Here is a 27,232-nt window from a genome sequence, read left to right on the forward strand (position 1 = left end):
TCAATTTTTTGTGCAACTTTTGGCCAATTTGTGAAGATATGGATGAGCGATGATATGATGAAATTGATGAATGGACACTCACATACATCCATACTCACTCAGGCTGGGATTCGAACCTGGGACCCCTGGTGTCGTAGCACGATGTGCTAACCACTCCGCCATGGGGGCCAAAATTTTTCTTGGAGTGTGTTAAGTCAAAATATTGGCATAGGCAGGGATGCGCTCACCGAACCCTTCCCAAAGTTTGACTCCACAATAAATCACACATGCACACCACTCAAATATGTTCTATTGTATGTCATAAACCAGGGCATGAAATTTCAAGTTTGAAGTCAGTCGCCGGTCTAAAATCTTTGGTCGCCACAGTGTCTGATTCAAAGTTAGAGAAGGAAACAAAAGTTTGTATTCTGTCCACTCTGCTAACAGAACATCCATTTTCTCATTGTATAGGCTCGGGTTCAAGTACATGTAGAGCTTCTTTATTTCTTCTATCCCAAACTGAAGAATATTTTCTTTGGGAGGCCAACCCAAGGTGTCAAAAACATGCAGAGATGCAATCACATATAGATTGCAGTCTTTCTGTGATGTACACCTTCGCATTGTGAATTAAGTTTCCTCTAACACTCTGAAACTCTTGCTCTCCATTTTGAATGTTTGTGAGCTGATCTTCCCTGAAATGGATACATGGTCCAAGAAATCTTGTTCGCTTGGTCCAACATTAGATTCCAGGTCAGCCAAAACTGAAATACAGTGTTCAATTCTTATTTTCAGAGATGAAATCAAAAGATTCTTATTTTGTAGTGCCACACTTAAAGGGTTCTATTTCCTGTAGAAATCCAAAAGGAAGTACAGAAGCTTAACAAATTTAAATTGCTTCAAACTTTTCAGCAAACCCTTAGCTTTAGTGCCATCATTGTCTTTTCCATGGGCCCCTCTTCAAGATTGGTCACAACAGCTTTCCATGATTGCAAGAGAGCTCTTACAGCACTTTCTTTGCTGGCTAACCACCTAATAGTGTGGATATCGCTCAGTTTTAGAATTTCTTCTCCTGTAACTTCTGCTGTTTCTCTCAAGAGGTGAAGTCTTTTAGCAGAGCCATGATAAAACTGAAAAATATTCCTAATCATGGAATCAAATGCTCTAAGATATTCAACTTCACCACACGCATCCAACACAGCTAACTGCAAAGGGTGTCCAAGGCAGTGAATATTTATCATTTTATTACAAATAGCTTTCATTTGCACAGCCAATCATGATTTGTGCCCGACTATATTTGCTGCACCATCAGAACCCAAGCCTACAATGTAATACTTGTTTCTGTATTTATTTGAACCTATTGCCTTATCTAAATAATTAGTTATGGCTGTGAAGTGACCAGCAGAAGTAGCGTTTGGGAGCTCTATTACTCCTAAAATGTCCTCTTTGATGTGACCATCATTTGCATCCACGTATCGAACATAAACATTTGCATGCTCGACTGACGATCTATCTGTGGATTCATCAATCAGAAAGCTGATGTATGTACTTTTCTTTAATTTCTACACTAGATCTAACTTCAAAGTTTCAGCTCTGAAATGAATAAATTATCTGCATTGCTTTTCATTGCCATACTTAGGTAGAACACTCACACTTAATTTTCCTGCCAAACACAGCAAATCTACAAAGTCTTTTAATGGCTTCTCATGTTTAGCTACATAGTATGCTACATGAAATAAATTTGTAAGGTGAGAAAACATCTGGTGGTCCATTTTTTTAATGCATTTTGCCATCTGTGTTTCTGTCGGGCATTCTTTTGCCTTTGCACTGGCAACATTTTCACCATGGACTTTACTCGGACTATGCTTTAAAAAGGACTCCTTTTTAAAAGGTACAGAAAACCCATTGACCCATTTTTTATCAATGTAACAGGTAGGCACCTGTTTACAATATTTGCAAGATGCGAGATTTGTTGCCTCATCATACAACAACCACTCAAAATGGTTTAACCACTCTTTATTAAATTTCCTTTTAACTGGAAATGACACTGAATCACTATCACATTTCCTTTTACCACTTTTAGCACATCTGGGAGATGAGAAAAGCTGAACACTGTTACTAGCCGATTTTGATACATCACCCATAACGAAAAAGGATCGTATCTTTGTTTGCTTCTTCTCCATAGCAGTAATTGAACTAAATAAAATTAATTCTCTGGAACCACTTCACTCACAGGCAACTACCACCGAACCAAAAAAAATGAGATAAGCAGAACGAACGGGAATGTTACTACCACGTCATCCAACGCTCACGAGTGCATTTATCGCATTCTTTTGTCAACACAAAGACTGGACACTGAAGTGCACGACAGCAGTTCACAATGGTGAAAACGGGGTTTTTCCACGCACAAGCAAGGAGCCACAGTCTGCTCCAAGCTACCCCTTTCCTCCCCCCCTCAGGTTTGCGCGGTGCACGATACACACATACTTTCTGCAGTGTCGTCATTTTGAAACAACAGAATTGAGGTAAAGCCAAGCAGGGAAAATAGGTTGGGTCGTGGTAGCATCCCAACAGTTGCGGTAGCGTACCAACAGTTGCAAAACTGTTGTGCCGATTAGATGGTGTCAGCGTTGAGTGGACACGGGGTTTTCAATCGGGTTGCTTTTGAAAACTATGTACAAACGTTGGATAGAGATATTCGGGCGTGTTTAACACACATTTGAAACAACAAAATTTTAGTCGCCAGCCCCAAACTTTGGTCGCCAATGGCGACCGGAAATTTTGCGTCCTGTCATAAACCATATGTAGGAACCTTAATTTGGGAGGCAGAATTGCAATAACGCTGAAAAAAACATTAATTGTTGCTCAAAATTGCGTATGAAGTATCATGCCAAATTCACATGATACACACATTTTTTTATGTACACTAAATTGCAAGATAATGGATACACACATTTTTTTATGTACACTAAATTGCAAGATAATGCAACTGTAGTATTTTACAAGATTTCTAACACTTCTCACGAATGTCATCACTGTAAAATTGTAAAACCTAAAAAAAACCATCAATTTTAAATTAATTACTAGTTTTTTAGGATGTCACATTTCCTAGGCTGTGTGTTTTATGAAACTATGTACTGATAGCCTTTTTTCTTATCTGTAGTAGCTTTAGTGAGCATTGTGGTAAGTTCTGTTTGGTGATTTGTCTTTGAGATTAGTTTTTGCCCAAATGGATAACACTCCCATTGTTTGAGTAATGCTGCCAAAATTGTATTGTAGTACTCAATTCATTAATATTGTCATTTGTTCTATTTGGTACAATAACCTCTTCATATTAACATTATATGACCAGGGCTCGAAAAATCCCGGTCGCCAGGGTGACTAAGGATTTCAGCCTGGTGACTGTGATCTTTTGCTACAATATGTACGGAATTTGAATGATTCTAAGTTCAAATTGCAGTACAGCGTAAGTTAGTAAATTTTTTTTTTTAATCAACGTTGTGAATATTCCATAGAGTCTAACAATTTCTTACCCTTTGTCCCCCAACACCCAATTTCCTGCTTCCTCAAATGATTTAGCGATGTTTTGAATACCGTGATGCTCAGCATCTTACACAGTGTGTTTTAAAAGTGGCACAACCCAAACTTTGGAAATGTGGTATATCATGAAAACCGTAAGAGATATTTACACCAGGTTTTCTGCATTATAAAGTCTCATCCATTGAGATATTTTTCAATGCTTAAAATTATCAGTTCACTCCGTACAGAAAATTATATAAATTAATAACTAACTAACTAACTGAAAGCAGCATTCAAATTTTCCCAGAAATGAACTTCTTCGTAAGAAAAATATGTAAGAAATTATCGAAGGGTCATAATTAGACATTTGTTGTCAGTCTGTCATTTGCGACAATCTATCCCATCTTGTTATTGTTTTTAACTTTGTTATTTTTGTTTCAGTTTAAAATGGCCAAATAAGACTGTATCTGAAACTTGGAGTAAATAAATGTGTGCAACATTTGATGAATTTTTGACTGGCGATTTTATGGGTTGAGTGAAAAGTGCCAATTTTTAGGACATATCTTCCTTCATATATGGCAACACTAGCAGGTCGAAATGTTGCCAACAGTCGCATGCAAGATGTGTCTTAACTATTAGCTGTACATTTACGTGAAAAATCGTAAATCAAGATTTTGTGCCGAAATTGGACTCTTGAGTGAATCTTAGGTTGCCCCTGGTTACATTGAATTATCTTCGCCCACTTTCACTTTGCCTGTTTTTTAAATTGATTCAGTATGGCATATTCATTGGAGCAGTGCGTGTGCATTGCTGAAGAGTATTTTACTACTCATTCTTACACTCGTGTGCAAGAGGTTTTCCAATAAAAATACCCTGCTTCTGCTGTACCTCACAAAGCAACTGTTTTACGACTAGTCAAACACCAACAAATGACCCCAAAAATTGTTTGAGTTGGTATTTATTGTTGAAAATCAATTCTCAGATGTTTTCAGCAAATTAACAATGTTTTTTTTTTAATTATTGTAATTGCTTTTATTTAGATAAATGTTGGTAACGCGTCTGACTACCATGCTAAAGGTCCCGGGTTCGAACCCCGGCCGGTTCAAATCCGGGAACTTTTCTAACGGTGGAAGCGGCCCCGGCGCCTACCCAGCGTCGAATAACATGGGTACCTGGGGGAAACCTGGGGGGTAAAGGCGGTCAGGGGCGTGATGCTGATCACATCACCCCCACTCACGACCGGATCAAGAAAGTGTGGGGCGTTACCCCCACACCCCCTATACGCCTTCATGGCGTGGTGCTAAGCACAGGGGAACACTTTACTTTTTAGATAAATGTTAACATAAATTTATGAACCCAGTGATAGCCTACAGGATTAATTTAGTGCAGAAAACCCGGTGTAAATATCTCTTACGATTTTCATGATATATATTTTCAAAGTTTGGATTGCAAGACTTTTGAAACATACTGTAGTATACGCAATTGCTAGTAGGTGGTTTCCTGGCACCTAGCTTTGAAGACAATTTTTCGAGCACTGTATATGACTTATCATATCTGGGCTGAAAAGGTATTAAAATAAACTACACTTTACAAAACAAGGGCACTGAACTCCTTGAACACGCCATGCCATACATTAGGATTTTGAAAGATGGGTTTTTCTAAATCTATGCTACCATGCAGTCTTGCACTTGCATTCATAGTTTTAATTTGTTTAGAAACAGTATTTCCACACATGCTTTGTGTATTATAGAATAGGATGTTCACTGTACATATCAATTCATTGTCACCTTATTTATGTATGTGTAACAACTAGCCCACTTAGCAGAAGTTAGAAATCGTATATCAAGTGAAACAAAAATATCATACATTGAAAGAAGAAAGCAGTCATGATTCATACTTATAATTACTCCTCTCCACTACTGCCATACTCAGAACTTAGTTCTATGCATTACTGTCAAGCACTTTATAAAACTCCTCTTCACCAACACAGGCGACATGTGAACCATCCCTTTGGATTTGGAGAACCATGTAACTGTGCCATGCAATAGAAAACTCCATGGCGGTCTCCCCGATAGCATAATGGTAACGTCATCACCTTGTAATCAAGGGGTTCAAGGTTTGATACCTGGTGGAGGCACTGTGGTTCAGATCCCACTTTAAACGGTAGGCCGAGTCTCGATTAGCCTTTCTGTGCATAAAGTGGACTTAAAGCGACAAACAAAATCAAGAAAGCTGCATGCCACTGTTGCGCTATGTTTTGCAATTATACCATGGGTGAGTGATCAGTATAGCATGCTACTAAGTATGTTTGATTCCTAGATAAGGCTTGAATGTTTATTTAATCAATTCATCATTTATCTTCACCATTACAATTAATGCAGAGTGACAGAAAAGCAAGGTGAAATAACTAAAAATACAAATACAAATTGAAATATGTATTACTAGCTATTATTTGGATTTGTATTTGTGATTTTCTTATTTTACATTGCTCTCCTGCACTAATTGGGTTGATGGTTAGATGAAGTTGTTGAAGGGACACTCGACTATAACATCCATGTCCAGGCTGGAAATTGAACCTGGGAATTACAGTGGCAAGATAAAAAATTGACTACTTAATGCACTTGGACACTGAACTGGCCGCTTGCTATTATAAATACTGCATAATTAAATGTAAACACTGAATTACTAACAATTTTGAAGATCAAATGTTACGGATTGAAATTTGTTAAATCAGATGTTACCTTCACCATACAATTTACATTCCCAATGGTGCAGTGGTGGTGTTGTCGCCTTGTAATCAAGATTCCGGGTTCGATACCCGGTGGAGGCACATAGTGGTTAGGATCCCACTTTAAACTGTAGGTCCAGTCCTGATTAGCCTTACTGTGCATAAAGTGGACTTAAAACACAACTTAACCAACTCCAGTGTCATCAGAATCTGACAAAAGGGAAATGTGATCTCATTGAACTTGACCAATCTGTTCTTTGTGTCCTTGTAATTTGTAATTGAACACAAAATAGAATTGACAGAAAGAATCTATTCACTCTTTTATATTCTGAAATATCTCAGTCATTATTAATTGATGTCCTTCTTATTTAGGTGAAAATAATATTGTGATAGTAGTTGGTGCCAATAATCAATTGAGTGCTCAGGATGTAGACAATGCAAAGGAGCTAATCAAGAAAGCAGAGGCTGTGGTATTCCAGTTTGAAACACCAGTAGAAACTACTGTTCATACTTTGAAGTTGATGAAAGAATCACAAGGTAATTCAAAAGAAAATAAAAATTGTGTCAGATAATATACTTAATAAGATGATATTATCTTATTACCGCAAATTCCTTACTTTAAAATTCTACTTGTTCTTAAATTACACAGATGTAAGGCCAACCGCACAATGGATCCGACACAACGAGTCATTCTTGTTGCAAACCATCTCAAGGAAGGTTTTACCATAGTTCCTTATGGGACGCGGCACACCAGATGAAGCATTTGACTCAAGTCACCTTCTGACAGTTTGCGAGAAAACAATGAAGGTCCATGCACCAATCCATTCATACAGGCACGGACCGGAAATGGGGCCAACTTGAAGCCAGCAATTAAATGTTGTCATTGAATCTTACATTAAATGGTTAATTTCTTATTTTCTAACCAATTATTTGTTAGAAATATATTCAATTCACAACATAGAAACTGAAATCAATCCTACATACACATTGATACATTGATTCTGCTGTAAACTGTTATACGAGAATAAATCATTACCGGCTTCGCAAATTATAAGACAGACCTAGATGTACTTGCCACATGGATAAAATCTGGTATCAAATTTTAGCCAACAAATTGACTTGTCTTGTCACATCATGTCCTGTTGTGACTAGCCATGTTGAATTGTGTCGCGTCAGATCCGGTGTGCAGCTGGCCTAAGTACATTTTTTTTTTTTTTGGGAGTACCCAAATTACCTTACCAAACTCTGAAAGGAACAACGAATTTATATGTGTATTTTATGAATATCTATTCTTCATTCACCCTAAGAATGTAGTAGTTAGTGTAGACAAAACCACGTGATTTCTAATAGTTTTCTTTCCTATTTGTTAGTCTGGGCCTTGTCTTGGTCATAAGCATATTGGTTGTAACTGTACAGTTCATAATATAAGACCCCACAACTTCAATATAGTAGCTATATTGAATGGTATGACTTTAACGCAGGCACTACATTCCTGTGTGCAAGATTTCCTGCACATCTGCCATTCGAACAACCAATAGGATTTCTCAGAAACCGTGTGTATTTGTTTACATTGACTTCATTCTTACAGTAGACAGAAAGTAATGAGGTCAGTTGACAATATGAACAACTGTACAGTATTTACAGTGTGTGGTATTATTTCTCTTAACAGGACATGAAAACTTTCACAACACTAAACTATTTCCGGTAATAAATAACCACTACCTAGTGCAGCTTATGAGGACGGAGAAGAAAATTATGAAGCGTTTGTTAATACAAAATTTTATCACAATTTGTAATAGTATGCTGAAAGTATTCAAGACAATAAAGAGGCATTGCAATTTTTTCACTTTATTGTTAATAATGCTAACAACACATATGTAATATTACATTTTTCGTACTTCAATTGCTATCAAATGGCCGAATATTTACTTGATATTTTTGCAGAGCTTATTACAATGGACACATTAGGCACATTAGATCATAATACTAAACTAGTGACTTAAACATTTATTAATTATTTACAACAAACATATTATTAGCAGTAATGTTGTTTTTTTTGTCTCTAGGCATATCAATAGTGAATGGTGCCCCAGCACTGGCCAATCCAGACCCTGATATTTTCAAATATTCTGACATTTTTTGTGTCAATGAAGTTGAGGTAATTAGCATTTTTTTTTATTTGAAACTCATGTTTAATACATATCTATGTATGTAGCAGGTGGTTATAATTAAAGTGACTGTGTTCAGAGTGGTAAAGCACGGGCTCTAATGAGAGTAGCAGTCTGAAACTTCGTAGATATGCGCTCGCGAATTATGCAAAAAAAAAAAAAAAGTTCCAATTCTCGCCACCAGGGTAAAAAATGGCACTGTAAGCAGTCAAAACGTGGAATTTTCCGTAACTCTGACGTCAAAGTCGGTGACATCCTGTAACTATACCAAGTTTTCACTGCTTACAGCACCATTTTTTACCCTGGTGGCGAGAATTGGAACTTTTTTTTTTGCATAATTCACGAGCGCATTGCTTCATTAGCATATCTACGAAGTTTCAGACTGCTACTCTCATTACAGCCAGTGATGTACCACTCTGAACACCGTCACTTTAATTATAACCACCTGGTACAAGGGAGAGAGAAATGAAAACCTTAAAAGTCCAACAATTACAGCTCAAATTTATATTTTATTTGTCAAAAATATCATACATAATTATACAGTATTGGCCATATTATTGGACTAGTTAGTTGAAAAAATGAAATGCAGATTAACTCACTTTATGTAGAGAAATTTGACAGATTTAATGTTTTGTGATACATATTGCATTGTTATACACACTGCAAGTATTGTCAGTACTTCGTATGATCACCTTTGGCTCTTTTTGGGCCCATTTTAATCATTGTACAATTCCCTTTCACTTTTTTTTTCTAAACTTCAAACCACATGGTTTATGAAATTACACATTGCTTTGAAGATACAAATAAAGAACACAATTACAACAACAAGAATTAATATTATTTTCTTTTTTATAACCAAAAAATAGCATAAATAATATAGTAAACAATATACGTATTGTTCCAGGCATTTTTGCGAATATGCAAAGAATCGATCTGCCATCTATTCTTAGGACACAGTAACAGAAAGGATTGTGGGAAACAAGATTATATCAAAGCAGGTAAATTGTGTTATACCGTAGAAAGTTATAACAGTCGTCAAATATATTTAGTTAGAACACTTTCAAAACATGGAAATGTGCTTCTTTTTTACAATGAGTCCAATAATTTGGCCAATACTGTACATGCCCTTCCAACAAATCCATGTCTGACCAAGCATCACTTAAAATAAATCCCATCAGTCAGTTTTTGATCCTCATATTACATCAGTAGCTTGAACCATTATATTTTATTGTCATCTCGTTATGTCATCTGCACATTTTTTCGTGCCACAGTTATTCATATATTTTCAATGCGCAAAAGTCTTGGTCAACCTTAAACGATCATTGTATTTTATGCTTTTGCATTAAAGAAGGGCATTTTGTCTAGAAGTCTTAACCTCCAGAGATCAGTTCATAGGGTACTGAAAATTGTTACTTTCAGAGAGAAAAATAAATGTCAGTGGCAAACATGGCTGCATACATACTGAGTAGAGGATGCTATTCGTCGAGCATTTATAGTGAGGCCATAATGCATAAAATATTATTAAGAAAAGTTACAGTAGTAGTTTTAGTTTAGAGCTCAGCATTATCCAGTTGTTGTTTATACACTTTTAAAATTATGCTAAATTGTGTTTCACAAAGATGAGGAGCGTGGTGGTAGTATCATTGCCTTGTAATTAAGGGGTCCTTGGTTCGATAAGCGGTGGAGGCACATAGTGGTTCGGATCCTACTTTCAACTGTGGGTCCAGTCCCGATTAGCCTTACAGTGCGTAAAGTGGACTTAAAACACAAAATCAACCTGGAATAAATTGCCCATAACAATAACTAACCAATCAACACCGCATGTTCTTAAATCCAAAGTAAATGACTGTCTACTATGTAAACAGTTTGAATCTAGAAGCACACATGAATAAAAATGCATCCTACAATGGATTAATGGCAATGTAAAAACTTGATATTACTTCATGTCAAATATTTATGTTGCACCATTAAACATTCACAAATCGTGTCTGTGTGCATGCATATACAGGGTGTTTCTAAAGGTCGTTTACAACGCTGTTTCGTCACCAGGCTCGTCGTAAACTGTGAGTGTGTAGGATGAGTTGGGAGGGAGGGCGGGAGGGTGGGTGAGGGTTGGGCATTACTGGGTGGCCTTGTTCAGGCCAGGTGGAGTGGTTGCACTCATGGCCGATATATAGGCGATCATCCACCTCCTACCCCAACCAGCCAACACCTCTGTTCGCAAAAGATGGGAGAGGGCCTATATATCGGCCATGAGTGCAACCACTCCACCTGGCCTGAACAAGGCCACCCAGTAATGCCCAACCCTCACCCACTCTCCCGCCCTCCCTCCCTCCCAACTCATCCTACACACTCACAGTTTACGACGAGCTTGGTGACGAAACAGTGTTTTTTTCGTTCTACACACCGCTTCTTCTTCAATGGGGACCTGGCAACTCTGCAGGACCCCAACTTCCGGTTCCGTCTTCTGTTTCTTCTCACACCGATGATGCTATAAATTAGCGAAAAATTTTGAATTTTCCTACTGTCCGGTGAGTGTTTCCTTTTACCTTATTTGATTTATATATATATATATATATATATATATATATATATATATATATATATATATATATATATATATATACAGGGTGTTTCTAAAGGTCGTTTACAACGCTTGGGAGGTGATTCCTCACACGAAAACAAGCAAAAAGTCTAAGTTCCATTTTTACGACTGAGGCTTCGTTTCCGAGATAGGAGCCTCGCAAAAGGTGACAAAGTGAACGTCACACCTAACTGGGACGAATACTATCACAGATAGAGAGGCGGTTCCAAGGGAATCATAAAGGAATCGTATGTGCTCAGTCCGGAAGTCACTATGAAAAGTTCACTGCACGCATGCGCAATGGAGTCCTCAAAGGAATTGGGGATTTCCAGCAACAACAATGCATGGAAAAGGTATGTAACGCAGCAAGAAGGACCGTGACAATGAGAAATGCGTTCAAGACAACACATCCCGACCTCAAACATCAAAACATGACCACCGAACACAAAATCCGAAAAGTTGAGCACGGTTGCATACCCCAGTTACACGCGAGGAATGAACGAATCATGTCATGTGGCATACGAGAGACAGGAGGAGGGAAAGAAAAACACAATATCAGATGATTGCGACAACGTGTATTTTTACACGCGACAACTGCGTAATATCCCCCCCACACACACACACAACAAACAACAAATGCTACAATATCTTACGCACAGACAGTCCGTGTCACTGTACACCAACTGAAGATGTCACTTTCACCACACAAAGGGGGTGGGGAGCAATACCAAAAGTGTTCTCACTGGTATTTGCCGAGGGCAATAATCACAGACGGTTTTCAAAATGTCTGCCGTTTACTTCTACGCAGAGATGACAGCGACGAATCAAGGATTGTCGAGTACGAGCAAACAAGCCAGGTGTATCTGCTACCGTCGCGGCGGCGACGTTGATGCGAGCAACGAGGTCCTCAGCTGATGTGACAGGTGTGTCGTATACGAGGGTTTTCATTTCTCCCGAGAAGAAAAAATCGAGAGGGTTGAGATCTGGCGACCTCGGTGGCCAAGGCACAGGCTCATCCCTACCAATGAACCTATTGCGAAACACGCCATGCAGGAAATGTCGTACATTACGATCGAAATGAGCTGGTGCACCATCGTGTTGGTACCACATTTCTTGCCGCAGTGCCAAAGGTATGGTCTCAAACAGTTCAGGCAGAACCTCACTAAGAAATGCATGATACGTGCGACCATTCAGGCGAACAGGGAGAATGTATGGTCCAATTAAATGATCATGTACTATCCCGCACCACACATTCACTGAAAACCTGTGCTGGTGATGGGCCACAAAAAGTGCATGTGGGTTGTCAAAGTCCCATACATGACTGTTTCTACTATTGAAGACATCCATCCTGGTGAAAATGGCTTCATCTGTCCACAATACGTTTGCCCCGAAGTGAGGGTTTGTGTCCAGCTGATGCAACAACCATTGGCAAAACTCCATACGAGGGCGAAAGTCACGAGGTAACAGTTCTTGTACTTTCTGCAGTTTAAAAGGGTGCATTCCTTCATCTGACAACACTCGCCAAACATTCACATGAGACGTGTTTCGTGCCCGAGCGAGCACTCGCGTACTGGTGCCAGGATGTTCTGCGACCGCTGTTAACACATCTTCTGCAAACTGATGTGTGCGTACACTTCGGGGTCTTCCAACTTCTTGTCGCGGTGGTAACACTGACCCTGTTTCACGCAGTCGACTGTCCACTACCTGAAAGAAGGTGTGAGACGGTAAACGTCTATGTGGAAAGCGTTCTCCATAAAGACGCCTTGCCTCACGGCTATTACCACGTGCCTCCCCATACATGAGATGCATGTCTGCTAGCTGCTGGGTCGTATACGCAGCCATCTGTGTAATAGGGAGCTGGAACTGCAAAGTATTGTTTTTGTTTAACACTGGCACACTGCACAAATTGGCCGTATCACCGTACGAACACCACAGACCAATTGTTCCTATACTTGACTTGCCCACTCCACCACGTCAACTTCTTTCAATACAACATACTAGTACTCTTCAATGCGTATGACAACCTAGAGCGAACTGCTGATCGTATCCCAGCACCTGCAACACGATTGGGACGACTGCCGGAGAGAACCAACCCTTCGAGCTCCTCTCGCGGGAACAGCAGTCATGAAGGTCAAACGTAGACTACGAGAGCCAGACTTGCCTGTGCAGCGCTTCCAAAACTGGTCTCTTTTACGTCACAATGATCGCGTGCGAACACTTTTGGTATTGCTCCCCACCCCCTTTGTGTGGTGAAAGTGACATCTTCAGTTGGTGTACAGTGACACGGACTGTCTGTGCGTAAGATATTGTAGCATTTGTTGTTTGTTGTGTGTGTGTGTGGGGGGGGGGATATTACGTAGTTGTCGCGTGTAAAAATACACGTTGTCGCAATCATCTGATATTGTGTTTTTCTTTCCCTCCTCCTGTCTCTCGTATGCCACATGACATGATTCGTTCATTCCTCGCGTGTAACTGGGGTATGCAACCGTGCTCAACTTTTCGGATTTTGTGTTCGGTGGTCATGTTTTGATGTTTGAGGTCGGGATGTGTTGTCTTGAACGCATTTCTCATTGTCACGGTCCTTCTTGCTGCGTTACATACCTTTTCCATGCATTGTTGTTGCTGGAAATCCCCAATTCCTTTGAGGACTCCATTGCGCATGCGTGCAGTGAACTTTTCATAGTGACTTCCGGACTGAGCACATACGATTCCTTTATGATTCCCTTGGAACCGCCTCTCTATCTGTGATAGTATTCGTCCCAGTTAGGTGTGACGTTCACTTTGTCACCTTTTGCGAGGCTCCTATCTCGGAAACGAAGCCTCAGTCGTAAAAATGGAACTTAGACTTTTTGCTTGTTTTCGTGTGAGGAATCACCTCCCAAGCGTTGTAAACGACCTTTAGAAACACCCTGTATATATATATGGGTCATTCCATGTCAAATCAGACAGAAGTTGGCCCTCATAGTCACTGATTTTGATGATATTTGGTACACAGCTTTGATTTGCTCTAAAAACGATACCTGTGAAAGGATTTTGCTCAAATATGATTATTACGAATTATATGAGGGGTGATCAAAATGTCATTTTTGAGCAACATGCTCTTTTCAATAAAGTATATCTCGATAACGAGTGAAGATACAGAAGCGTTCTTGAGCTCGTTGTAAAGAGGAAAGACTGTTGCATATTATGAGATGATGAAATGTTGAAACTTAGTAAAATTTGAACACCCTGTTCAAATGTTCAAATTTCAAGGTTGAACAGCTCAAAACACCCCCAATCGATTTTTCTCATTTTTGGATATTTTTAACTATCATCCTTCCACTTCGTACTGAGAAAGTTTTACGGAGGTGTTTTTTGATATAAGGGAGAAAAATGAGATTGTAATTTGTCCTGCATCAGCAATGAACTGAGTCCCTATGATGAGACTTTTAATTTGTGTCGCGCTAAAGGATATATATATATATATATACTTACTGTTCATGGATAGACGATATTCCACTTGATAATTGGCTTCATTTTGTGCTGTTATTGCTAATTTATACGTTACTGTTTCCATATTTTTAGCCGCATTCATTAGTGGCGGCTGGCAGCTAGTATGATGCCAACATGATCAAGAAATAGAAAAATTTTCGCTAGCATATGTCATAAAAATCTAATGAAAGAGGTAATTTTAATGGAACTTTGTTTACTAAAATTGCAGACAAAAATTCAGAGTTGCTAAGATTGGTTTATTTTACTTCACATTTGTACTACTATTCGCTAATCGCGAAGATAGGGATGAGTGAACACTCACAAAGAACACCGATGCCCAGGCCGAGATTCGAACCCGCAATCCCTGGCGTCGAAGCATGCTGTGAGGAGGTCGGCCAGAGTTTCTAAAAATAAATGTGACTATTAAAATTACTACACCTGTCCCCTTTACCATTTTTTTGAAATTTTTAAATAGAATTGATGTTTAAATCTGGCTTGGGACAGCCAAGTTGTTTAACTTTTAATTTAATATCGTATAGTATCTTGGAAAACAGTGTATGTAATAATGCTCTAATCTGACTCATCTTGACTAACTACCCTTCCTTTCACACACCATCGGACACTTTCACTTCACTAAAAAAAAAAAAAACACAGAGTCGATCATGGTATTCTCTCCTTACTTTGTTTATAATTTGCAACCCCAGCACGGCAGACGGTACATCAACAATCAGTGTTACTAATAACTGAAATATGATTATCTGCTAAATGAACTGTAGATCTACAATTTTTAGAATTCAATGCAACAAATTGAATTATATCTCCAAGTAAAATTCTTATACTGATAGATTTTCCGTGTGATTATTTACAAATATTAAAGAAAAAAGTCCCCTGGTGATGCGAATTCCCTTTGATATTTAGGCAATTCTTTTGTACAGAAAATGTCTTCAATATTGTGAACGTCAGTTGCAACACGTGAGTGTCTGTGTGCGTGAGAGCAAGGGATATATCTTTTCTTAAGGAAGAAATCGATAACAAGAAAGCCTGGATGGTTCTTTAGACGCATCTATCTAAATGGTTATATAAATTTGGATATGATATTACATTCGCTCTTGCCAAGTATGCAGGAAAGTATCTTTCTCGCGAATTACTTCTCCAACAAGTATTACAAATCGGTCAGGATTACTCACTTCTCTGTGAAGTTTGCAACTATGTCAACACAATGCTAAAGCTCTGGTGTCGTGCCAACCAAAAAGGGGCACGGATGGTTGTCTTATGGCTACAACTGGGCTACCACCTCCTCGCTCGTTAACTGCGGAGACTTTTTTATGCCTTCGCGCATGCCTCTGAGCACAGGCCAGACTATGCTGGCCCAGAGCAAGTGAGAGAACAGCTGGGGATGTGGCGCAGGAATTGAGGCAGCCGTAAGCTTGAACTCTTACAAGATTTGAATCTCCTCGTTCGAAAATGTATTAATTTAACTATATTTTGGCAAAGCAAGTGCTTTTTCTTTTTATGAGGGTAGTGCTATGGCACGGCGGCTCTCAGGAGAGAGCCGCCGCTGGCATTCGAGGAAGGAGATGTGGGCATATTGTGGAAACTTCTGTGTTAGCCAAGAAAATGAAGGGGGGGGGGATGACAAATGTCGGGGATGTTTGAGAAAAATTCATTACCTATAATATTTTATGAGAATGACTGAATTAGAATCAATGACTGCGATTAGGGGGACTTGGGGCAATTACCCCCAACTTTTTGTCACATTCGCACTATGGATGGCCTCTTAATGCAAAGTCTTATCTAATAAGAAAATTAACTGCCCCTTCTCCCCATCCCCCAAGGTTCGGCACCCAATCACCACTACTAGGTAGCAGTGTTGAAAATATTCCCGAATTGGGTGCTGGTAGATATCATAAAAGCAAGTAACTTTTCCTTACAAACTTTACCTCGAAAGCACTTAGTTTCCGTGCTATGAGCACTTAAAATATATCCTGTATGTATACAACCCAACACAGCAAGCGACCGCTCTGACATAACTTCCAGGGACACGCGGCAGGGTTGCCACTAGCGTCACTCCACTGTCTTACCTGAGCAAAATACAAAAGAATGATGATACTTGTGATGCTGTAAAAATATTTACAGTATTTACAAACTGATCAAGACAAAAGATTTCCAATAAATAAGGACTAAAATTTTATTGTTCATTCTAAAAAGTCTCTATCGTGTTTCGACTGTCATGCAATATCAACAATCACAAGAGAGACGTGCGACAGATGTTGGTGAAATTGAGGAAAGAACAAATGTTGACATAATGTTCTCGCTGCCTCCTTTTTATCACACAGACTGTAAGAATTTATTTGGAAATTATACTTTGGCATGTTGGGTAATTTCTAATCGAGTCCATCACATAATACGGGAGCAAGCCCCTTACTGAAGACAAAATAATGTTAAGGGCTCTTGCAATAAAATAAAAAAAAGCCGTTAATAATAAATTAATTCAGAATAAAATAAAATAAAAACAGTCGAAACACGATGGAGACTTTTTAGAATGAACACACTTGAATTTCAGTCCTCATTTATTGGAAATCTTTTGTCTTGATCAGTTTGTAAATACTGTAAATACTTATTACAGCATCGCAAGTATCATCATTATTTTGGCTTTTGTTCAGGTAAGACAGTCAAGTGACGCTAGTGGCAACCCTGCCACGTGTCCCTGGAAGTTATGTCAGAGCGGTCGTTTGTTGTGTTGGGTTGCATACATACAGGATAGATTTTAAATGCTTATAGCACAGAAACTAAGTGCTTTCAAGGTAAAGTTTATAAGGAAAAGTTACTTGTTTTTATGATATCTACCAGCACCCAAGTATTGTTGAAGTTGTTTTGTGACATCCTGTATATATTGTAATATTGGGTAATGTTAATTAGAAGTTTTAATTTAAATTTTACATGAATTGAACACTTAAAATACTATTTTTATATTTATAAAGTTACTGGACAAATAACAATTATACAAAATTGTATTGCTTGAGACCTCATTTCGAGATGTTGGAATGAGCTCTAATTTATATGACTCAAAATGTAAGAAGATAACCATCAACATAACTTTCAACACACAGTTATTCTCCCAAAATGCTTTAAAAAATGAGATTTTCACAAAAAAATCGTTTATTTTTTAAAAATAGATTTATTGTGAAAGTTTACACTATTTGGGGCATTTCTGAGAAAACCAGACGTTGATAGGTGTCACGGTTCCTGAGATATATCAAACCAAAAGTATCTAATACGGCTGACTCTTTTGAACATGGAAGGCATCAGCACGCACATAGCGATTGGCTCCTCGAATGAAAATACCTTAAACAGCATAACAATTATACTACCAAGCTTTTGCTTTTATCAAAAAGTGTAACAATTCGTCAATCATTAGGGACTTAGCCACTGGACAGTAATCAAGATGGTGGGTACAAAGTCTTTATTTGGAGACACATCTTATGGCGATTCTTTGATTAAATACATTAAAACTTATATCAATTTAACGCTTACAAATTAGGCTATGATTTTTATTACAAATAATTTTCTGTCCCATAATTTATTCGAAAGTTAAAATGGAGAAACTTCTAAAGCTACAGGAAGACTTGCCTTTCTTTAAAACATGATTTCTTACATAACGTCAAAACCACTTACATTATTGAACAACGAAACGTAATCTTTTCTTCAGTCCATCTAACGAGGATCAAAAGTTTAATAGAAAATAACTGCTTAGATATAGGACAGTAACTAAGAGTCTGTGAATCCAATGGTTGAGGGGAAGCACAGGGGAGAAGGGCGGGAACTTTTGAGATTTTGTACTTTTAGTAGTGGTCTAACAACTGTTCAAAATCAATCTTTTACGGAATTATTCCCGACATTTGTTATTTTCCCCTCTTCATTTTCTTGGCTAACACACGAGTTTTCACAACACACCCACATCTCGTCCCCACGAATGCGGTTAAAAATATGAAAACAGTAACGTATAAATTAGCAATAACAGCACAAAATGAAGCCAATTATCAAGTGGAATATCATCTGTCCATGAACAGTAAGTATATACATATATCCTTTAGCGCGACACAAATTAAAAGTCTCATCATGGGAACTCAGTTCATTGCTGATGCAGGACAAATTTCAATCTCACTTTTCTCCCTTATATCAAAAAACACCTCGATAAAACTTTCTCAGTATGAAGTGGAAGGATGATAGTTAACCTTTTGGCGCCCAAGGCCATTTTCACATGTAAGCCTCTCGGTACCGAGCCGATTTTGAGCAAAATGCAGAGTTTCAATTAAATGAGTGTAGATCGGAGACTAATTGCCCTAGAGAGATGAGTGATATACCGTTGTACACGGAATGAACCAGAGATTCAGACTATATGAAATTTATGCAAATTCGACGTATATGTGGCGGGGGGGAGCGGGCTAACTCTCAAAATTCCAAAATTTCGGGAAAAAAAAATTGGTTCCCCCACCCTCACCCTCCTCCAAGAAAAAAAAGTACATGACAGTGTCGACATGCACATGGAAATGATCGCTGACATGTAAGAAACACAAAAATATTTGCATTATTATATGAACAATGTAACTTGAGTTGTACCCCCAAAAGGAATGGTCGGCACGCCACTGATTCAAGCTTCAAAATGCAACGGTACCTTGAAATGACTTTAGCTCAGAGACTATTTGCCCTGGAGATATGAACGATATACCGTTGTACGCAGAATGAATCACAGATTCAGACGATATATAATTTATGCACATTCGGCGTATATATGGAGGGGGAAAGAGGGGAAATCCACTGAAAATAACTTTTTCTTTTAAAAAATGGGGTAACGCGTGTAACTGGGGTATGCATCCGTGCTCAACTTTTCGGATTTTGTGTTCCGTGCTCATATTTTGATGTTTGAGGCCAGGATGTGTTGTCTTTAACACATTTCTCATTATCACTGTCCTTCTTGCTGCGTTACATACCTTTCCCATGCATTGTTCTTGCTGGAAATCCCCAATTCCTTTGAGGACTCCATTGCGCATGCGTGCAGTGAACTTTTCATAGTGACTTCCGGACTGAGCACACACGATTCCTTTATGATTCCCTTGGAACCGCCTCTCTATCTGTGATAGTATTCGTCCCAGTCAGGTGTGACGATCACTTTGTCACCTTTTGCGAGGCTCCTATCTCGGAAACGAAGCCTCAGTCGTAAAAATGGAACTTACACTTTTTGCATGTTTGCATGTTTTGCATGAGTGGAAATGAAAATCAGGCAAAAACAGGGTTTGCTTTCTAGCTTAGTTCACGGAGCAACAGCATGGTTTGCCAGAGACCCAATCCTGTTGGAGCCTACATTTTTGCTTAAATTTCTATGTAGTATTTGAATTCAAAATATATAATTTTAAATTATTTTATCATGCAAGGTAATGCCTTTCTGTATGTACCCATGTGTGTAATCATATGCTTGCATTTAGTTTTTAGAATGATTATTGTAAAATTATTTTTGTGAGCAATTTACCCATTATACAGTGATGGACACTTCTGGGTTGTAACAATCACAGAAGCTGGAACCTGTGGCCGAATGGTTAGCACATCGTGCTGTGACGCCAAGGATCCTGGGTTGGAATCCCACTCAGGCTTGGTTGTTTGTGAATGTCCATTCATCAATTTCATCACTCATCCCCATCTTCGCAAATTTGTCAAGAGGCACAAAACGTGAAGTAAAATAAGCTAAATCAATAACGATGACAGAAGTGTCCGTGACTCAACAAGGTAATAAATTAATTTCAAGTAGAATATGCACCTGATCCATTAAATTATTTTGTATCCATTGAAATTCAGAATGAAAACACTTTTCTCGCTTACTTTACAAAAGTTGATATATCTGCAACAGGAAACAAGATTTATATTTGCTGTTGTATCAAAAATCATGATTTTTACTTAATTTTGGTGTAATGATTTTGAAGTAAAATAGATTATAAATATTTCAGTTAATATTTATGCACAATTTCAGGCAGAATTGATGACTGGTGTTCACATAGCAGGAGTGAATGATGCAGGAAAAGCAGCAGAAGACCTCCTGAAGAAGGGCTGCAATATGGTTGTGATTACTTTGGGTGAAAATGGAGCAATCTTTGCATCACAAAAGGATCCTAGAGTTCAACATGTGAAAGCACCTGCAGAGCAGTCACCTGTAGATACAACAGTGAGTATTGTTTCATTCACAAATTCTTGATATTACTGTAAAAAAAAAAAATGTTTACGAACATGTTATTTATTAAGATTCTGGTTTATATTTCGAATCCTTTTTTTGACAAGAAATTTATAATATTGAAATATACAGTGTGTTCTGTTCAAACCTCCCACATTTCAATTCATCATTGCTAAAAGGTTGTGAAACATAATGGAATGCGAGTGGTACTAGACGAAAAAGAAACTCCAAGAATTTTATTGCATGACCTCGAAGTTCACCGTTCTCTCACTATGCAGCGCCACAATCGCATAAAGCACAATGGCGTCTCCGCAGCAGTGGGCAATCTGTAGTCTGGTATGCAGAGACCAAATCAATCATTACAGTGAAAAGAAATTAACGGAGAGAATATAGAGGTCAAGCACTTGATGGGAAAACCATTAAGGCATGGTGTGCGAAGTTTGAACTTTGAACTCCTTGGATTTTTGGCGAAGTGATTTACGCGGGCTTCTCTGAAATCCCGCTCTAATTTCTTCCACATTCTCCTCGGAAACACGTCGACGAGAACTGCCAGATTGTTTATTAACACTTCCAGTCGCCAAAAACTTTGCACACCATGCCTTAATGGTTTTCCAATCAAGTGCTTGACCTCTATATTCTCTCCGTTAATTTCTTTTCACTGTAATGATTGATTTGGTCTCTGCATACCAGACTACAGATTGCATGCTGCTGCGGAGTCGCCATTGTGCTTGATGCAATTATGGCGCTGCATAGTGAGAGAACGGTGAACTTCGAGGTCATGCAATAAAATTCTTTGAGTTTCTCCTTCGTTTAGTACCACTGGCACATAGGTTTTAAAAAATATAATTTATTTCAAATGCTTCAAACAGTCATCAATAGCTGTAATAACAAGGATCATGGATCTGATGTAGGGATGGTCCTGAGTTGATTTACTTCTTCTTTATTTTTTTCTCATTTAGTTTGTATATGTAACATCTACAGTGGAACCTCAATTTTACGGTTTTCAGTGGACCAAGCTGAAAAAACAAACTGCAGGAAAATGTAAAATTGAGGTTCCACTGTACAGCATGTTCCGTTCAAACCTCCCACATTTCAATTCATTATTGCTAAAAGGTTATGAAACATAATGGAATGCGAGTGACAAATAACAATAACAATAAGTGCAACACCTGATATTATTTATTTTTAATAATGTTGGCAGAAGGCATATGCAAGGTTTTCATTAAAATGGTGGAACCTGGTGTACCTTTTTAATTCTACTCTGTTAAATCACAAACTTTTCTAATTAATGTGTGTTCATTATATAGTATTGATTAATTTAACTACTTATGTGAGTGACAACGTTTCGGAGGTCAGACTGCCTCCTTCATCAGGTTCGTGGATGTTTCTAGGCACAGAGCATAGTGCCACGTAAAAGAAGGTTGAATGAGGATTTGGTTAAGGGTTAAGGTTAAAAACACTTACAAAAACTCTGCCATATTCCAACTTAAAAAATCTCAGCATCTTAAAAACTTCGTAAAAATACTCCACACTTATATTAAAATAATTAAAAAACGATCCCAAGTGGCCGTTACAAGCCCAGGCTGGTTGTGAGCCCTACACTGGTGAGCAGCCCCACCTCAACCGAAAGGAAAAAGCTACCTCCCCTCCTATAAACCGTCCCTCCTTTGTCTCTTAACGTCACCAATCCAAAGTGAATTCTCGTTCTTCTTCTGCTGCTTTGATGACCTCAGAAGTAACATGGAAACCTATTTTAGAATCGGTTTTCCCTGCCTTATCCTATTTTTTAAGAAAACTGATCCATCCGTCCTCTAAATTACCGTCGTCTCTGTTGAGTTTATTCCTATTTCCCGTGCAAATATACGCGGCTTCATAAACATTCCTATTTAATTTATTATTATGTTTCCTAATGACTTCTCTTTTTACAATCTTATGTCCACTTTCAATAATATGTTCAGAGAGAGCAGTTTTGGGTACTCCCTTCCCGATATCCTTGTCATGTTCGCCCCATCTTATGCGCATGCTTCTTCCGGTCTGTCCTATGTATTCTTTGCGGCATTCACATTCTATCCTATAGACTCCTTTTTTGTTCTTCTGGGATTCCCTGTTCCTTCCCCCCTTTTTATATTCAGTGAAATGTTTTTCTATTTTTTCTGATAATCATAATAAGGGATTCCGGCAAAAAGATCTTTATTAATCGAATTCCCTACCTCAGCATCCTCTTTTGCATTCCCATTAGGGTCGTTGGTGTTCTCCCTTTTTATGATCCTTCGTGCTTTTCTAGCTACCTTATTCATTTCTTGATTTGTATACCCGTTTTTTAAGCCTACCTCCATTATCCATGAAATTTCTTTTTCCTTTTCTATTCTTTCGTTGCATAGCCTTTCTGCCCTGATGAAAAAATTAAGAAAAACATTTGTCTTAATCCTTCCAGAGTATTCAGATTTTTTGTTGATATACAAGTCACCAGCTAGCGGTTTATGGAAAACACTTGTTTTTTTTTTTTCCTTTATTGGTTTTTGTGATACTTAAGTCTAGAAAATTAATATTCCCGTCGATGAGGTTTTCCTTTTTTTCCTGCTTTCCTAATTCGTCAAAAACAATATCAAGCACTTTTTATTTCCCGATTATTAAAATATAGTCGACGTACCTCCCATAGTATTTTAAATTACATTCTGTGTGCTCTAAAGCAGCTTTTTCTACAAAATGCATGAAAATGCTAGCCACAGTGCCCAATACCGGGTTGCCTATTGCCAACCCTTCTTTCTGTCTGAAAATCTTATTGTTGACATAAAAATAATTATAACGGGTTACAAGGAAGAACCACGTAACATTTTCCCAAGCAGCGAGAATTTCGACCCCTTTTTCCAACAACCACCTCTGAAGGCAGTCTCCCACTTTTTCTCTAGGTACGATCGGATACAAATTTATCACTTCAAAGCTACTAATCATATCTTCATTCCCGACTGCTAACTTTTCGATGGATTTCTTAACCTCAACAGAGTTTTTGACACTATACTGTTTGTCCTTGTTAATTTTCTTGATTCTACTTACCAATACTTTAGCCAACCCGTACCCCGGGTTTTCGTAGGTCAGGATTATGGGTCTGAGTGGAACTCCGGTCTTGTGTGTCTTAGGAATACCAAAAGCAGTAGGAATGTTGCCCTCTTTAACGTCTTGAATAAGTTTCTTTTTTCCCCACTTCCTAGTGTGATACAGTTTCTACACTTTTCCTTACTTCATTTTTTATTTTATTTATCGGGTTTCCCTTAACCTCGTCGTAATCGTTGTTTTTGAAGCTTTCTTTTAACTTATTATGATATTAGGTTTATATGAGGGGAGATAGCTTTTTCCTTCCGGTTGAGGTGGGGGCTGCTCACCAGTGTAGGCCTCACAACCAGCCTGGACTCGTAACGGCCACTTGGGATTCTTTTTTAGTTATTTTAATATAACGAAGTTTTTAACTTGCCGAGATTTTTTAAGTTGGAATATGGCAGAGTTTTTGTAAGTGTTTTTAACCTTAACCCTTAACCAAATCCTCATTCGACACTTCTTTTACGCTGCACTATGCTCTATGCCTAGAAACATCTACGAACCTGATGAAGGAGGCAGTCTGACCTACGAAACGTTGTCCTAATAAGACTCCATACTTAGTTAAATTAATCAATACTATTTAACATATTTATTTCCTTTAATAGTGAGTAACATGCACGAATCTACAATATGTTATGTGTTCATTGTATCCCAAACATCAAATTATTTCAATTAAACGGTAGTTTTGAAGTCTTTGCAGAGAGATCGTCCATATAAACAGTCATCATAGAATGTTTTAAAGCAACACAGTTTTTTCAAGATTGATTGTTTACTGGCTTGCAAATGTACTGTTTTGTATTTAATTGTTGTAATGTTGTTCCTGATTATCTTCTGTAGCTGACATTAAAATACATGTTTTTATCTCATGAGAAAGATGCATGAGTTGTGCATCAAAATATTAAGCAAATACATAAATTTTCTTACAGAAGTTACAGTTATTATTAATTTGTTATTGCAGTTCACAACTGACAAAAATTCCTGATTGCAATGCGTTTTTTCCAACCATTCACAAAGATATCTTATCTTGAAAAAAAAAAACACATTGGCAATTTAATGTTTTCCTCAATCTAATGCTTATTTTTTTTTCCAGTCCCTCCACCCACGTTAAATTGTAATTTCAGTATATTGAGGAAATACAGGGTGGAGCAGAAACAATTAGACAATTTAAATTTGGTGCCATATCGACATCTTTGTAGGTGGCCTGGTGACTGGTGAAAGAAACATCCCTGAATGGAGTGGTTTAAAGCCTTCAGTCGCTATTCAGCATTGGTCGGAAGAGCATCGAGCATTTCCTGTGGAAACATGGAACGGCTGAGGACTACGCTGAAATGCTTCTGTCACTTGGTGCACATTGTCTGGTGTTCGTACTGTTTGAGAGCAACCAGGAGGCCTCTTGCTGACAATGGATGCAGTAGTCCTGAATTGTGTAATTCAATTCGATATTGTTGGCGTCAGAACCTTTCCATTCCTTCTGATGTCAAGATGTCATTGTAAAACATGCTGCATTACAATAGCGGAGTCATTGTTTGAAAATAACTTTTCCAGCAAACGATCGACGACTTCCGACCAACACTGCATGATGATCGAAGGCTTTAAACCACTCTACTCAGAGATGTGTGTTCACCATGCCAGCTACAAAGATGTCAGTATGGCGCCAAAATTTAAATAGTCTAATTGTTTCTGCCCCCTCCCGTATTTCATAAACATAATTGCATTATTATTTCACAGGGTGCTGGAGATGCTTTCGTTGGAGCTTTAGCATATTTTCTTGCATACTGCCCACATCTGTCCATGCGAGACAGTATTGAAAGATCTTGTAAAATTGCAAGTATGTCTGTGCTGAAGCCAGGGACTCAGTCAAGTTTTCCATTCAGAAAGGACTTGCCAGAAGAATTCTTTCAGTGAGACTTCCAGAGCAATTTGGTGAGCATTGAATTGAATTTACCTGTGGGGGGACAAGCTTCAACTAGTGCTTCTTGAGTTGTTGTTTTAAGTCCACTTTATGAACAGAGGCCAATCAGGACTGGATCTAGTTTAAAGTGAGATCCGAACCACTATGTGCCTTCCATCGGGTATCGAACCCAGTACCCCTTGATTACAAGGCGATGATGTTACCCAACTAGTGCTTGTGTACAACTAAATTTAAAATAAGCAAACAAAAATCACATTCATGTGTAGGAAATAAAAGATGTGGTAATGTAACAAATACACATCAGCCAATTACTAACTTTTCCCACAAGATCTACTTGTAAAGGTTCTATTAATTTCAGTCGCCCCTGCCAACATCCACACAAGAACTTATTTCACTAGCCCACCATTACAAGCAAGTTTCGTAGAAAACGTTAGTAATTCATTTACATGTATGTATAAAAATCATGTCATGAAATAGAACAAAAGCAAATCCATATTCAACTGAACTTTATAGTACCTATAAATGCATATTGAGATATGGTGCTTATTTGGCATAATCTTATCAAAAATGCATTTATTTATCTTATTTGCTTATTCTCACACTCTTTTGCTAACTTGACTCTCTCCACAGTATGCTATAGAAGGCAGTTTCTTGATTTTAAGTGTTATTTGATCAATTTCATGTAACCACCATTCATCATTATTGTCAAAATTTGCCAAAATCAACAGAAAAGCAATGCAAAAAATAAGAAAAAAAAAACCCAACAGAATACAAAAAAAAATTAATCAATAAGTTTGCAATTGAATAAGGGCCGGTTTTTCAATGTTCAGTTAAGGTTCATGTTAGCACGTAACTGGTTTGTGAAAAATTCGGTTTTTCAATGTACAGTTAGGTCGTAACTGGAACTCTGGTGGCGATTATCTTTACTGCTACTCCTTCTTGCAGTTACCAGCCTAACTGGAAGTCGCGAAGCAACATGTCTGCCTCATGCAGCTATCAAAGTTCTACACTTGCAACTTCACTGTCAGATTAAACAAGGTATGATTCATAAAACTGTTAAATTGGTACAGAAAACGACTTGTTTTGTTCGGCAGAGCTTACCAATGTCCATACAAATATGGAAATTAAGCAGCATAGTTGCTAGAATTTGCTTGGCAAGGTTGTGTTGGAGAATTTGTAGGCAGGATATCAGGCCTACCAGGCGGGACAATCTCCAGACAGTAATTTGGTGCAGTGGTTAGCGACACCAGTTTGCGGAGTGTGTTGTGTTTTGTAATACGAGTTTGAGTCCTGGCCATGGATCTTTTTTTCCTTGTCAATTATTTATTACTTGTGTTGCCTTCAATTCATGCTTTATTGTTTGAATGATCTTCTGTGAGAAATATTACAGTAAATTTAAAATTATTTTTACTCGTACCTTCATATTTTTAGAAGTTTACAAAGCATGCTTACTATTAACATGTTGTTTTTTCACTCAACAAACATGCATAGAGAGGTACAACGCATGCAGTCAAGTGTACAATATTTACATATTAATATGTTTATATCAACAGACAGGTAT

At 38.1% G+C, this 27,232-nt stretch overlaps 1 protein-coding gene across 1 annotated transcript in view; it reads left to right on the top strand.

The window, feature by feature from the left end:
* LOC145981097 (ribokinase-like) overlaps positions 1-27,232 on the top strand; it is a 47,989-nt gene that overhangs the window by 16,155 nt on the left and 4,602 nt on the right. The window contains exons 4-7 of the mRNA XM_083114235.1: positions 6,596-6,760; positions 8,290-8,381; positions 20,469-20,660; positions 25,488-25,682. Coding sequence (XP_082970361.1) covers positions 6,596-6,760; positions 8,290-8,381; positions 20,469-20,660; positions 25,488-25,664 — 626 coding nt within the window. The 3' untranslated portion in view covers positions 25,665-25,682. The remainder of the gene's footprint in view (positions 1-6,595; positions 6,761-8,289; positions 8,382-20,468; positions 20,661-25,487; positions 25,683-27,232) is intronic.

Source organism: Lepisma saccharinum, chromosome 28 (assembly GCF_977018435.1).
Source record: "Lepisma saccharinum chromosome 28, izLepSacc3.1, whole genome shotgun sequence".
NCBI classification, from domain to species: Eukaryota; Metazoa; Arthropoda; class Insecta; order Zygentoma; family Lepismatidae; genus Lepisma; species Lepisma saccharinum.